Source organism: Micropterus salmoides, unplaced genomic scaffold, assembly GCF_014851395.1.
Source record: "Micropterus salmoides isolate LMB-PRFRI ecotype aquatic unplaced genomic scaffold, ASM1485139v1 Ms_hic_scaffold_2, whole genome shotgun sequence".
NCBI lineage: Eukaryota > Metazoa > Chordata > Actinopteri > Centrarchiformes > Centrarchidae > Micropterus > Micropterus salmoides.
Genome location: NW_024041150.1, coordinates 21,464,717 through 21,480,023, shown reverse-complemented (window position 1 = coordinate 21,480,023; position 15,307 = coordinate 21,464,717). Strand labels below are relative to the sequence as shown.

At 41.9% G+C, this 15,307-nt stretch overlaps 1 protein-coding gene across 4 annotated transcripts in view; it reads right to left on the bottom strand.

Annotated features, from left to right (window-relative positions):
- The window catches only part of LOC119912975 (ADAMTS-like protein 1), a 96,415-nt gene that overhangs the window by 10,983 nt on the left and 70,125 nt on the right, over window positions 1-15,307 (bottom strand). For 3 of the 4 annotated variants that reach the window (XM_038732263.1, XM_038732264.1, XM_038732265.1), the window contains 12 exons: window positions 14,022-14,067; window positions 13,394-13,630; window positions 12,415-12,541; window positions 11,755-11,829; window positions 10,626-10,783; window positions 7,580-7,691; window positions 5,549-5,687; window positions 5,361-5,411; window positions 5,060-5,264; window positions 3,957-4,104; window positions 3,757-3,841; window positions 719-1,032 (listed from right to left, as the gene is read on the bottom strand). In XM_038732263.1, the coding sequence (XP_038588191.1) occupies window positions 719-1,032; window positions 3,757-3,841; window positions 3,957-4,104; window positions 5,060-5,264; window positions 5,361-5,411; window positions 5,549-5,687; window positions 7,580-7,691; window positions 10,626-10,783; window positions 11,755-11,829; window positions 12,415-12,541; window positions 13,394-13,630; window positions 14,022-14,067 (1,697 nt within the window). Of the gene's footprint in view, window positions 1-718; window positions 1,033-3,752; window positions 3,842-3,956; window positions 4,105-5,059; window positions 5,265-5,360; window positions 5,412-5,548; window positions 5,688-7,579; window positions 7,692-10,625; window positions 10,784-11,754; window positions 11,830-12,414; window positions 12,542-13,393; window positions 13,631-14,021; window positions 14,068-15,307 lie in introns of those variants that run through there. The other variant, XM_038732266.1, reaches the window with a different exon arrangement.

The window sequence follows — 15,307 nt, the reverse complement described above, 5'->3', positions numbered from 1 at the left end:
ACATAGACATTGACAAAAGCCTACACCCATGTGCAGAAGTTACACATGCACACCAATGCTGACATACATGCTTGGATGCGGAGGTGGGAAGATTAAAGTGGCCCTCAACGAATTTTGGCAGGATGTTTAGGCTGTCTGGTGCAGCATTCACTGCAGCTGTGAGAGTTGGTGACGTTTGACCTTTGGGGTTAAACTTGGTATTCCAACCATTATCATGTAATATGATATAACTTACTTCTACTTCATAGCCCATATTGGCATGGCTTGGCTAGTCATCCACTGACATAAGTGCACTGGTTACTGCTGTTGTTTTAATACAACAACTGGAACAATTCAGTGACACTGATGGAGTGGGGGTTGCTTTCAGCAATTACAGGGCATTTAAACTATGAATTACAATGTATTTGTTGTATTTATAAAAATAAAACTATTCTGTCATGGATTAAATGTAACACTGTCTTTGTTGTATTGGGACTTTTGAATCCGTTCTCTTCTTTTTAGCCACACTAGCAGTGTGGCTCTGGGGATGGCAATGTTGGTTGGTCCAGACTGAAATACTAAAAAAATATTTTGCACTTAGCTCAAAGCACCACTGTGTTTGAGTACAGCCTCACATAGGTGCTAGCAAAGCTGTAGAACTTTTCGAATTCACATTCTTGTCCTTTCTAGGTCTATTTCTTTACTTTCTCATATCAAAGAGGTCAATAATGATTCATACCTCCCCCGCAACTTTCTGAGCACTCTGTAAATCCCTCATACTCCCAGTCATGTAGTTCTTCTCTTTCAGGCGTTGGCCCCCTCTCCTCCTCCACCTCCTCCTCCTTTTCCCTTTCTTTTCCTTTGCCCAAGACACCAGAGCAAGGAGTACGGTAGCAAGGCTGGCTCGTAGCAGGTTTGACCCCCTCACACTCATCATCAGGCAGGTCAGCAACAGTCTGGGAGAAGGATAGCAACACCTGACACTTGACGGTCCGTTGCTGGGTCCCGGCGCCGCATGTCCTGCTGCAGGGCTGCCAGCGACCAGGGATGAAGCTGGAGAGGAGAGCCAGCAGGTTTGAGGAAACACAAACGGGATGATAAATTGCACGCATAAAAATATAACCTAATTCTGTTAATTTAGCTAGTGAACTCCACAAGCTTGGAAAAATAGTCATTTTTGATTTGATTGACTCATTTACTACAAAGTCCATAAACTCACTAAGTTTTTATGAAATCCAGCCCTGCTGTGGTTAACTGAACAGCTGTGAAGCATTAGGATGAGCCATTCCTGGATAAACTGCTTTCATGCGCATCCTTCCTCGTGTTAAAGAATGGATCAGAGGGGGGAATGCTCTTAGATCATTGGCGGTTCCTGTGTTGGAAGGCCTGTCAAGGTTGGGTGAGAGTTAAGGCTCAATAGCTTTGGGAGAGTGTAAAAGAATTTTTTTTTAAAATGGAAAGTGTGAGACTGAAAGATGTCTGAATCCCTCTTGATCTTCATATTTAATAAGTGGCCTTCTCAAAGCCAATTTAACCTTTTCAGGGAATTCACATAAAAAACGTTGGCTAAAATTAAAAGCTTAGTTCTTTGAAGGATCAAGGAGGGGAAATCTACTTCAAGCTAGGTTTACCAGAACGTCCATGATGATTCAATGATGTTCAGATCTGGTGACTGGCTAGATAAACCGGTAATGGAATTATGGAGCAGTGGGGGTATGCACATTTTTAAATTTGCAAATATAAAGACCAAACAACATTTGTACCACATGGTGCATCTGATACCCCCCAATGGACCCTTAACATAACCATGAGAGCAGTCCTCAGTCTACTTTTGCACAAAGCTAAACAAAGCAGTTTTAAACTAGCAATATACTGAAATTCCTACTGACCTGCAAACAATCAAATGTCAAGTTGTTATGAATGGTGATGCAATTGCTTAGATTATAAAAAAAGGAATGGACTGCATAATCAGTAACCACAAATTTTTTCATTCATACATTCATTAGTATTTTCCACAACAATTAATTCTCTGTTCAGTTTATTGGTGTGGTGTTAACTTTAAAAAAGTTTTTTTTGTATTCTTTTTGTTCAAAATGTGAATATGATTGGTAAAAATATTGTTTTGTAAACCCAGTTAGTGAAGCTAACCTCCAAATTGTTCCAGTAAATCGCTGCACTCTTTGGTTTTATAAAACTACCAAATTAGTTTCCTACACCATACATTATCCGTGTGCATGGATTTCACAGATAGAGGCACTTACTAACATGGCAGCATGCACCAATGTGCGGCATTCTTCCTTGGTTGAGCAGCCTGACCACAACACAAGAGCACCCTACTGTTTAATATGATGCCTCAATAAAGAGCTCGTAATTACAGCAAAGCTGGCTCTTTAGGAGTGCTCAAGGACTCACTGTGTTTTAGACAAACAAATGAATCACCTGTAGTTAGACCTTTGGAACACAAGCAACAAAGCAACAGGCGAACCCACGAAATGTTAATCTTCATGCGTAGTTAAAGTACATCTGTCGGATTAAAAAACAATCTTGATTTCATTCATGGACGGAAACAACATATTTTTGTAATATCTGCCAAAGCCCCATGTTAATCAAATGAATTAAATTTCCATCAATGGAAATATTTTATTGACTCATGGTACTGGTAAGGTGAAAAAAAACATGGGTTTAATTTTTCAAATGTTGCACAGAGGTGGCTTGGGACAGGCATAAGGCCTGGCTATGGAGGTGCAATAAGTCTAACACAGGAATTTCCTTCTCTTTCCTTTCACATCCGTAACCTGGCCCCATAAGGTAGGCAGATATTGTTGTTGGCTAGTGAATGACTGCATATTATACACAGATATTTATGTGATTTTGTAGGAAAGACATGCTTTTTTTGCAATAGAGCAAAATCATATGTTTTGGCATTTCTCTCTTTCTCTCCCACTCTCGCGCTCCAAAGATAAGTCAAAGTAACAGATGTTTTGAACTGGCAAACATGGTCGCTAATACGAGTCATGCAAGACATTGGGTAGAGTCCAGACATCTTCAGAGGACAGCCTTTATTAGTCAACTGATATGTGGGAACATCTGAGGCTTGCTGAGGTAATGTTGGTAGCCAGTGACTGAACAGTCCGGAGGTTTCAAAATAGATGTTATTCCTCTTTCACCGTTTCACTGTTCAACCTCATACGCCATATTCATTACTTCAGTCTGACAATACAAACCTTCATTGAAGCCAAACAGAATGAAATATCTGATTTCAGAGAGGGTGAATTCTTCTTTACTTGTCTTGACAAAACCTTCAGACAAACATTTGGCAGGTGTACAAAAAGACATGCACTCAAACTGGTGCATATCTTGAAGTGAAGTGTCAAAAAAATGGGGGCTACTGGTGTAGATTTTGACTCCAAGCTGTCGTAAATTGCTGTTGACATGAGGTTTCATGGCAGCACCGGGCCCCGTCTACTTCAGTTACACCTCAAGATAAATCCTAATATCCCATGAAGCTTGAGATTTATAACTTCAGCAGTTGCATCCTCCTAACTTATTTGTAGCCCTAGCACCTGTGATGGTTTCAACAGAACCTTCACCTCTGGCAGTAAATTGCATGTATATGGTTGTAGTGTGGAGTGCCAGTAAATATAAGTAGAATTACAAGTTTGAACTTCAGCTCCTACTGCTTTCAATAGAAGAAAGCAACAAATAGACATATTTTGAAATCACTGTGATCAAATTAATATCCTTATTTATGCACGCATGCACGTGTCCGGCACTCACGTTGGTTCCTCAGTAACACTTATCTCCTCCTCCAGCTCTATGGCCTGCTTATGCCACACAGGTTTTGCCTCAACTGGGAGCGTATCTGCAGTAAATCACCCAGAAAACACAAAGATTGAACAAGTGAAATACTGTTTCATTTTAGAAATAAGTACAAGTTTGGTGGTTAAAACATGACAAAAAATAACAATCTAACCTACCTATGGACTTATAACAGGGCACGGTCACCAGGCACTCCTCTTTGATATGGGGTTTGGTGGTGGGGTTACAACCTCCAGCATGGAGTCCTCTGTGATCGATGCATAACACCACCCTGTAGCGCAGACCCTGACCACAGGTCACTGTGCACTGGTGGTGACAGGACAGTTCATAGAAAGAGATATAGTATATAAATGACTGAAGTACTGATCATTTTCACACACACAGAGCAAACGTGTTAAACCATGCTCCTATGCTTGCATCTCTTTTCTTGTGTTTAACAGGAAGTCTCAGCCCTTGGACTCAAGGGAAGTTAAGAACGAGACCTTCCAAAATCCCTGCAGCTCTCTGTGCAGGGGTGAACTTTGTGCATCATCTGCCAAAACAAGCATTTAAAGGCAGGTTCACAAGGAAGAATGTGCTAGATAAACAGAACCCCAGGTTTTTAAAGGACCACAAATTTGACTCCCTGGGCCTCTGCTCAGAGCCTGTATAACTGGTGAGGAAGGTGTATGGGACATTTATGGTTAATGTAACAGCAACTGCAATACTTAAAGCAATAAGTACAATAACCAGAATTACCAGGAGTGTTTGGTGAAGGACACTTAGATTGAGGTTAGTGGTGCTACTCAGAATCACGTAGCAAGGTTGTGTTCTAACTTGCAAGTGTTCCTGATCTGTTAGAAATGTTGATAAATGCCAAAAACCAAGGTCAGAGGGTCTGTATTTTTGTTTTTCCCTAAGATCCAGAAATTAATTAAGACCCACTGTGGTGATTCACAGGCTAAAAAAGACAAATGAACCATTTGCTAATATTAGACTTCACAGGTGGTAACAGCTACAGAACACAACAAAGAGCAAGAGAACAAAGAGACCTAGATCTATTTACATTTGGTTTCTAGGCATTTTTAGCTGTGATGTTTTACAGTGCTTCACAAAAGAACAACTTTAATCAATTAAGCCTCAGTGTGGCCTTTAAACTTCATTTTCTGGGCTCTTGTATGGTCTTCATATTGTGCAGAAGTAATAACCATTAAGAACAATTTAAAAAACATCACTCAAAAGATACATGTTCAAATACAGGAATTTTAAAAAAGGCACCTACAGGTGACCATTCCTGTGCCAGCCAAGTGGGGCAGTCGAAGGTGTTGCAGGGCTGCAGGATAGCCGTCTTGGGGGAGTAGAGACATTTCCATTCCTCAGTGAGAGTGATGACACCTTGCATGTCTTCCTCCACACAGGATACGGAGCGACTCTGGATGCCTCCGCCACATGAGGTGGAGCAGGCGGTCCAGGGACTGCTCTCCCATCTGACATCATAAAAGGTTAGTCATGAAGTCACAGATGGAGAATTTGTGTTGCGTTTGTTGTGCCACTACTTTCACCTCATAGTTGTGAGTACATACCGGGGCAGGGGGTGGTAGAGGTCATATGGCATAATTTGCTTGTAGCCGTCACTAAAAGGCAGAATAAATTAAGGAAGTTAGGATTTATGATTATACAAACATCTGTTGACAGATCATAAACATGGATGTCTGCAGTTAAAATTAAGTGTTTTGTCCAGATGAATCCCCCTGGAGGTCTGGTCCCTAACCTGGCCAGGCAGGGCTCCATGTTGCACTCCTGGAGTTTGGGTTTAGGCTTGACGTTCTCTGGGTAATAATGGCAATACTGATCCACCACCACCCGGCCGCTCCGAAGATCAAAGCACTCTGCTGAGGTTAGCTGGTACCCTACAGACAAATAATGTCAGTCATCCAAAAAGAATCAACACAAAAACTGATGCTAAAATGAAATCAAAACTTAGTAAACCAAGATGGCGCTGCAGACGGCCGCCTCTGGATTACGCTCCATAGTGCTTTTTGTGTTTTTGTTTATAAACTCTGTTTTCTGCCGTCCCTCTCTGGTAACATTTACCAGAAAGAGATCTTAAATATTGGACTTTCAATGGCTCACACTATTCCACCGCTGTTTATTGAACCTGGAACTTTCCCGAAGTTATTAGTTGAAGGAGATGCAAGTCCTCACTTAGAGCCATTATTCATAAATTGTAAACCTTTTTATTCACCGCGGGAGATTATCTCGTTTGTTTTGGTCGCGGTTTACATTCCACCTCAGGCCTGTGTTAGTGAAGCGTTACTACACCTGGCTGACCAGATAACTAACGTGGAGAAAAAACATCCAGACTCCCTGCTCATTGTTCTCGTGGACTCAACAGAGCAAAACTCAGCCATGAACTTCCAAAGTATAGACGGCATATTAAGTGTCCCACTAGGGACACTAACATACTGCACCACTGCTACACAACATTAAAGGACGCCTATCGCTCTGTTCCACATGCACCCCTTTAGCTCTCTGATCACTGTCTGGTTCATCTTATCCCGACATACAGAGACTAAACATGTTGTAAAGAGTGCCAAAAGATGGACCAACGGGTCAAAGGTGGATTTACAGGCCTGCTTTGACTGCACTGACTGGAGTGTTTTTGAGGCTGCAGCCACCTGGACAAACTAACTGACACTGTGACATCTTACATCAGTTTTTGTGAGGACATGTGTGTACCGACTAAAACCTTCCACACATACAACAACCAAAAACCAAACTCACCCAGCTCACTGTGCCAGCCTCCACCTGTCAGTGGATCACAGACTTCCTGACTGACAGGCGTCAGCAGGTGAGGCTGCTAACCCAGACTATTAGCACTGGCGCCCCCCAGGGGTGTGTGCTCTCCCCCCCTGCTCTTCTCCCTCTATACCAACGACTGCACCTCAAGGGACCCATCTGTCAAACTCCTGAAGTTCGCTGACGACAACGGTCATCGGCCTTATCCGGGACTGTGATGAGTCGGCCTACAGATGGGAGGTTGACCAGCTGGCTCTCTGGTGCGGCCAGAACAACCTGGAGCTTAACATGCTCAAAACTGTGGAGATGATTGGACTTCAGGAGGAGCCCCCCCCCAATCTGCCCCCCATCACCGTACTCAACAGCCCTGTCTGCTGTGGAATCCTTCAGGTTTCTGGGATCCACTATATCCCAGGACCTGAAGTGGGAGCCCAACACTGACACCATCATCAGGAAGGCCTAGCAGAGGACGTCCTTCCTGCACCACCTCAGGAAGCTCAACCTGCCTAAGGACCTGCTGATCCAGTTCTACACAGCCATCATCCAGTCTGTCCTCTGCACCTCCATCACTGTCTGGTTTGGATCTGCCACCAAAAAGGACAGGAGCAGACTACAACAGACAGTCAGGACTGCAGAAAAAAAATCATTGGTGCCAACCTGCCCTCCATTCAGGACTTTTTCTAGAGTCAGGACAAAATTCCCTGCAGATCCATCTCACCCCGGACGCAACCTGTTCCAGCTTCTCCCCTCTGGTAGACGATACAGAGCACTGTACGCCAAAACCAACAGACTCAGGAAAAGATTCTTCCCACAAGCCATCACTCTGATGAACAGTAACAGTCAAATTTCTCGTATGTGCACAAATACCTGGCAATAAAGCTGATTCTGAGTGGAGCAATTATTTATCTGCCACATAAGAGGACTTGTTGGCATCACAGCTTTTAATTAGTATCAAGTACTTTGTCCACCATGCCAGCCGTGACACTCCAGACTCTATGCTTACCTCCACCACACGTGACGGAGCAAGGGAAGAAGTCGGTCTCTCTCCAACGGTGGATGATGGGCTGGTAGTATATGTACTGGACCACACTGTCTGCTCCACTGGCAAACTGCACCTACGGAAACAGTACTCACGGTGTGACCGCCAAATTTGTTCGCTATTTTGTTTCAATTTGAAGAAATGATGCCACCTACTGCCAGCAGCCAGTCAACTTAGCTTAGCATAAAAACTGGAAGCGTGTGGATCATCTAGCCTGGCTCTGGCCAAAGGTAACACAAAGCAACAACAGTAGCAGGATAAAAGTCTCACTTCATAGGAAGTGATAATTAATTGACTGGATGAGAGTAGACAATTTAATTGTGGTAAGATAAAGAACACAGACTATGTGTAGTGTGTGTGATTTGTTGGTCCTTCTCATAAATATTTCAGCAAACATTTTTCTTCTAACCTCACGCCTCAACCATATTGAAGAAATGCCCAAAGCCAGATTATGCATACAACACATATAAATCAAACTCCACTGACACTCATTCACATTCATGTGTTTACAGTGGAAAGCCTGTCTGGCCACTTTTTAAATATGATTTTCCATTTGTGCAAACCTTTTCCAGCGCTGCGATATGAATTGGCTGTCTGCCTTGTAACAGATTAGAAAATTATGCATTTATAGCCTCTCAGATTTCCGATCCTGACTTGTGTTTATGAGGGAGGAAGTTTTCGCAGGCGTTTCCCAGTCTGTGGCCTGTATAAGTTTTTAACGTCCACTCACTGGCCCTAGTCTGTGCATGTGTGTGTGAGTGTGTGTGTTTGTACGTAACAAAGCAGAAAAGGATGTTGCAGCCATTGTATCATGGCATTTTTTGAAAAATCCTACTGAATTTATGAGCTGAATTTGTGTTGTGTTATAACACATACTATAAATTAAAACTTGACATTTGATTACCAGATGTATTATGATTGAATATACCATAAATCAATCAATCAATAAATACACTCACCTAAAGGATTATTAGGAACACCATACTAATACTGTGTTTGACCCCCTTTCGCCTTCAGAACTGCCTTAATTCTACGTGGCATTGATTCAACAAGGTGCTGAAAGCATTCTTTAGAAATGTTGGCCCATATTGATAGGATAGCATCTTGCAGTTGATGGAGATTTGTGGGATGCACATCCAGGGCACGAAGCTCCCGTTCCACCACATCCCAAAGATGCTCTATTGGGTTGAGATCTGGTGACTGTGGGGGCCATTTTAGTACAGTGAACTCATTGTCATGTTCAAGAAACCAGTTTGAAATGATTCGAGCTTTGTGACATGGTGCACTATCCTGCTGGAAGTAGCCATCAAAGGATGGGTACATGGTGGCCATAAAGGGATGGACATGGTCAGAAACAATGCTCAGGTAGGCCGTGGCATTTAAACGATGCCCAATTGGCACTAAGGGGCCTAAAGTGTGCCAAGAAAACATCCCCCACACCATTACACCACCACCACCAGCCTGCACAGTGGTAACAAGGCATGATGGATCCATGTTCTCATTCTGTTTACGCCAAATTCTGACTCTACCATCTGAATGTCTCAACAGAAATCGAGACTCATCAGACCAGGAAACATTTTTCCAGTCTTCAACTGTCCAATTTTGGTGAGCTCTTGCAAATTGTAGCGTCTTTTTCCTATTTGTAGTGGAGATGAGTGGTACCTGGTGGGGTCTTCTGCTGTTGTAGCCCATCCGCCTCAAGGTTGTGCATGTTGTGGCTTCACAAATGCTTTGCTGCATACCTCGGTTGTAACGAGTGGTTATTTCAGTCAAAGTTGCTCTTCTATCAGCTTGAATCAGTCGGCCCATTCTCCTCTGACCTCTAGCATCAACAAGGCATTTTCGCCCACAGGACTGCCGCATACTGGATGTTTTTCCCTTTTCACACCATTCTTTGTAAACCCTAGAAATGGTTGTGCGTGATCCCAGTAACTGAGCAGATTGTGAAATACTCAGACCGGCCCGTCTGGCACCAACAACCATGCCACACTCAAAATTGCTTAAATCACCTTTCTTTCCCATTCTGACATTCAGTTTGGAGTTCAGGAGATTGTCTTGACCAGGACCACACCCCTAAATGCATTGAAGCAACTGCCATGTGATTGGTTGATTAGATAATTGCATTAATGAGAAATTGAACAGGTGTTCCTAATAATCCTTTAGGTGAGTGTATAAAAAAAGAAATTAAGTGTGGCAGCAAAACACATGAAATCGTTTGACATCATCATCCCAATGCCAACTACTGGATTTGAAGCAGCGAATGTGTGCGCTACTATTGTTATCATTGCACGACACACTGCTTCAAAAACCTATTGTGTACGACACGGGGAGTTAACCAGGAGTTCATAGAAATAAGAACCTTATCTGAGCCCATTTTCATAGCTTTTTTAGAGTTGAGCTCCAGAAAACACAACAAAAACGTCCCGTTGACGTCAACTGTTCAGTAGAGAGAAGTACTGTGGCTACAATACAATTTTTGTCAATAGAACAAGCTGTAATCACATCGCAGACATAGTATCTCCATATAAAGATGATGTTTTAAACATGTTAGCAAACTTTCTTATTTACACATGCAGCCATTACTGAGAAACATTAGTATTCATGTGTCACGTTTCAGGCCATCCAACATTTGCAAGACCAATACTCAATCTCCTTTTAGCTCTGATTGGGTCTCCACCAACTGCTGAGGGAACCATCTGGCTCTGCAGCAGCTAAATGCTCTGACAGCTAGTTACTAATTTTGTCTCTCTGCCATTTGGTAGCGTTCAGAGGGTTTATCAGAACGTATTCTGCTGACTGGTGAAAATGCTGATGAGAATGGTGATAGTGAACCAAAATAGTAAAGTTGTGGGCCATAAAACAATGAGCTGAAAGATGTTAACTTAAAAAGCTGCAAACAGCAGACTTAAACTAAAGAGTTGGGTAAACAACACAGTAAATTAAAGCCATTGGCATGAAAATAGATTAGTGCAGCTTTAAGACACTTAAATTGATATATTTCAGCTCTTACTTTGACTGTGAGGTCAGCTCCAAGTGGGCCAGTGATTCTCAGGACCTCCTTATCTGAAAGTTTCTGAAAGTCCAAGGTGGTGTTTTCCAGGTGGTACTGCCCTGTTTTATCCAAGACCAGTTCATCTTTTACCCCTTCCAGTGTCTTACTTTCCACATCTAAAAGAAGAAACACAGTAGATAGCTAGAGCACAATGGACACATCAGTCTCAATATAGTGAGATCATCGTTTCTTGTCTACATTTTTCATCATTGTGGAAATTAAACAGCAAATAAAAGGAGAAAAAATATGTCCTGATATCATCCATCACAGACAGTTAGGTAAAGAACTGTCTGACTGGCAGTTGCATTTGCAAGCACAGAAACTCATTTTAGCAATGCCAGGAGGCTCATGTAGGTCTGCTAGCAGGCCAGCGCTGCAATAACCTTACTTCAACCCTGGCCTAACAGGGTCCTGTGTGATTCCAGCGTGGACATTTAAACAAAAACAATGTGGAAACACAAGAACGAGCAGTAACCAGCAGCAGTCATCATCTGCAGACAGATGGTTACAATTTAAGTGCCCTTGGCCAAAAACGAACAGGGGGAACTATTTAATGAAAAAATCTGTCCATTCAGAAAAGTTCTTTTGGCCCGGTTTAGGAAACAATCTGTAAACTAACCACGGAGCAAAGGCTAGGTACAGAGAAGAACATTTGTTATCGATTTGATCCAGTGGGGAGTTTGATGGCAGTACTTTGACATCAGTGATATTTGTTGGAAGCCTTACAGGTACATCTTCTCAGAGCCAGAGGAAACGGGGAAAATAAATACCTCTCCTGGTTATTCCGCTCCAAGCTACTTTTAAAACCAGTCAAAATTTTAGATATTTTGGAAAAGGGAATAAAAGGTTAATTATTTGGGTGAGACATTCATGAGAAAGGTCAAGCAAGTATAACATGTAGTTATATGTTTTTTTGCATAGCAGGGCATTAAAACACAACATGAGCTGCACTAAAACTCACACAGCCCATGCAGAACACGTGTTTTTAATGTGCAGGTATTTGGCAATAAAAAAAAAACACTGCCAAATATGAATATCATGCTTAACTGTTTTGATGGAAGGGCACCCTGGACCTACCAGGACTTACACAAGTGATCCGGGCCTTTCAGGACTAGACGTACATGACGACTCTTATAGGGGATGACAACAATTGTGTCCTCAGCTTGAGTGAGAGAGACAGACAGACAGAGGGAGAAACATAACATGAAGTATGCAATAAACACAGAATGCAATAAAATCAATGTAATTACAACAGGAAAATGCAATCAGAACACAGAATTTGAATTTAAAGACAGACTAATGACTAACAAAACACAAATGTCAAAATCAAACCAGCAGAGTTCGAGATAGCAGGAATTTTAGTCAGCAAAATATAGTTAAGCTTGACCTATAATCACTGATTCCTTCACTTTCCATAATGTACAACATAATTCATTAAGACCCACCATGCCTGGTAAACGCCCACCTCGTTTAAACTTTATGCTTCCAGTTTGTAATGCAGCATTTACATTTTAATTGTGTCTCTCTGATGATGTATGAAAATCACCCTGATGATATCACTATGACATTGTCAGGGGTTATTGTCTCCAACTTGACAAAGCTCCTCCAGAAACGCAGAAGACATTAACACAACTGTTTTCTCAGGCTGAGAAGTACGCTTGATGAACTATGTGTAATGTGTACAAATGGTGGAGCACCTCTTCAGTTGAAGTTATAAGTAAACAAACACAAAGTAAAGATTCTTTACTTTTTCCTGAAGCATGCTGGGATTTGTAGTGTCCTCGCACCAGTCTGCAGGAGGAGCCATCTCCATTGCAGACACCGCAGTTGTCCTCCTTTACTGTGCTCCCCAACTCATGATCGCAACCTACAATCTGTATTGCAGAGAGAAAGGTAAACAACAAAAACATTACCCAAAGACATCAGCTTTAAATGAAATTGTGTTCTGCAAAAAAAAAAAAACACAGAAAAAAGAAACAGCCCCAGTAAAAGTACACTTGTTGGTTACATCAGACCGTTAAAATGAATTTCATTAAAGAATATGTCTTCCTTCACACCATGTACATGTTATAATGAAATGATCCAAACAATCCTCTGGTTTCTTCCATTTTCATACCAGATCTATTGTTTGTATTTCTAAGATAGCGTAAAACATTTCCTTTGAGTTGATCATGGGTTTTTCCAAAAATGTTCCCCCCTGTTTTCTATTACACATTATCTGCAACTATCCGTAGTTGATTGATGGAGTTTTTCGCAATTTTTGTCGGTAAGACAAAACCAAAACCACAGTGTGATTCTAAGCCTGGTAAGAGAGTGTATTAAAATCCTTGTGTGTCTCTGCACTTACACAATGTCTTGGGACGTAATTTCATTCAACCGGGAAAAAATGCATTGTAAACTATTTCCTGGACTGTCAGTCAAAAGCCCAATCTCAAATATTATTCTCATTGGGTATTCATTTATAAAGCAGATGGCATGATAGTATTGTAAGTACTATACTGTAATACACAGTGGGTTGTGTGTAAAGGTTTTCTTGGATGCAATCACATTTTGGCTCTTGCATCCATATGAACTGTAATGCAACAGATTGTGAACACAATATTATGCGTCTACAAGTCTATATTTAGTTTCTTGTGATTTATACAATAGATAAATTATAAGAAATAAATATAAACTCCTCAGTGGAAGAAAAAAAAACAATAAAGCACTCCGATTCTTTCTCCTACCTGGCAGACTCCACTGATACACATGTCCAAGGACTCGGTGTAACAGCGGGTCCCATCCAGCACCTTTGGTGCCAGCTCCACCACAAGGCCCAAGCCCTTGGCTTTGCACTTGAGAGTGCAGGGGTTTTCCGGGTCATTGTACACAGGCAGCCACTCATGGTACTGACCCTGGTAATGCACGTCTGCATGAGCGGAACACTGCTGGGCACGGAAATCACCAGCATCTGGAGGGCAGTCCTGAGGGGAAAACAAAAAAAATGAGCTAACTATGATAATTAACACAAAGCATATCACTGTATTAGAAATGTGTGTGTGTGGGAAGATGAGAGTTCGCACAAGTCTCGGTGGAAGGATTGTTGAAACTGTGATTGCTGAATGTAGTGACCATCATATTAAATTAAAGCAGAAGTAGTTTGACGTCTCCCTCCGCACAACTTGCCCCTTTCTCTCAAACAACAGGATCGTAGATCACCAAATCACGCCCCTTAACCATAAACCCTGGTAATATTTTCACAGTTCCACCACACTGAATTCCCAATCAGTGTTTGCTATTTCAGTTTATTTCAATAAAAACCACTACAAGGCTCGACTGACATCCATTACATAAAGATGACTTTGCTGAACTTACCACATTACTGCATGTGCGATATTTGATATTCTGCCCTTCGCAGGTCCTGCAGAAGACAAAATGAACATGTGGGTGAACTTGCTTTGGGGGTGAGTGATAAAAAAACCACAACGCACACCAATCATCTTCGCCTGAGGCAGCTGGTATTTCAACCATTGACTCTTTGCGTTTTTTGAATTGCTGAGCAGTGATCGGAATCCTACAGTGATGATGTGGCAACCCACAAACATGGGGTCTGTGGTGTGTTTGTGAACAGGCTTCTTCACACAATGTGACTATGTAATGAATAAAAGGGCGTATGTTTGGTTTCAGAATTGGGGCATACAATGAGGCAAAAAAGTGATTGCTATTCTGCATTTCTATCAACCTAGCAAATACATTATGATAAAATTCATGAAATCCTAATTTCCATAAGAAGGATGGTATAACAAGCACTTAGTCACAGCAGTGCTTTGAGTTAACATTATCATGCTAACATGCTAACACAAAAAAACTAAACAAATCAGAACAATTTTATCTGGATAAAACAGGACAGTTAAAAGTTTCACAAATTCAAGATAACCTGTGGTAAAAAGTTGGGAAATAGGAGAGCAGACACAGTAGTGCCCTCCGAGCTGTGTCTGCTGAACAGATTGGAGCAGTTTGGATCCCGACTCTCTGCATGAAGGTCTGCAATGTCTTTGCCCAAATTATGGAGCCAACCACTTACTGAAAATTAGGATTCCTTTGTGCTTTGATGCGGAGTGATGATAAACCATTGATGGTGACTATGATAGGCCAATTATCCAAGACCCCAGTGGAAACTAATCAAAGGATATTCTTTTGAGTTTGGGAACTTAAGAGAAATTCCACTGTCATCGGCCGTTAGCTAATCTGGAATCATGATTGGAGGCAACATAGCAGAGTTCGGACTCACGGATAAACGAGGGTTACAGGATGTTTATAATATTATTCCAGAGAGCGGAGGGAGTAGCTGTGAAGTGTGTGGCATGGTAAGAACATTAGGCCCTATGACGAATCCAGACAGCCCCCTCTGCCAAGCCAAATAGCAGGCCATGGGGCTTGAACCCAAACAAAAGACTTTCAAAGACTAAGAGTTGAGAGGCAGGTAGCAAAGATCTGGATCAGTGGGACGAGTAATATATAAACTAGACTTTAAAAAAAAAAGAAAAAAAAAGAGGCAAAGTAAAATGAATTTCCCTTTTCATTTCCTCTTGACTTTGGAAGCTACAAAGTGGAGGCAAAGCAGAAGTAGGGTCCGGACTGGGGATTCATCATGGCGTCAT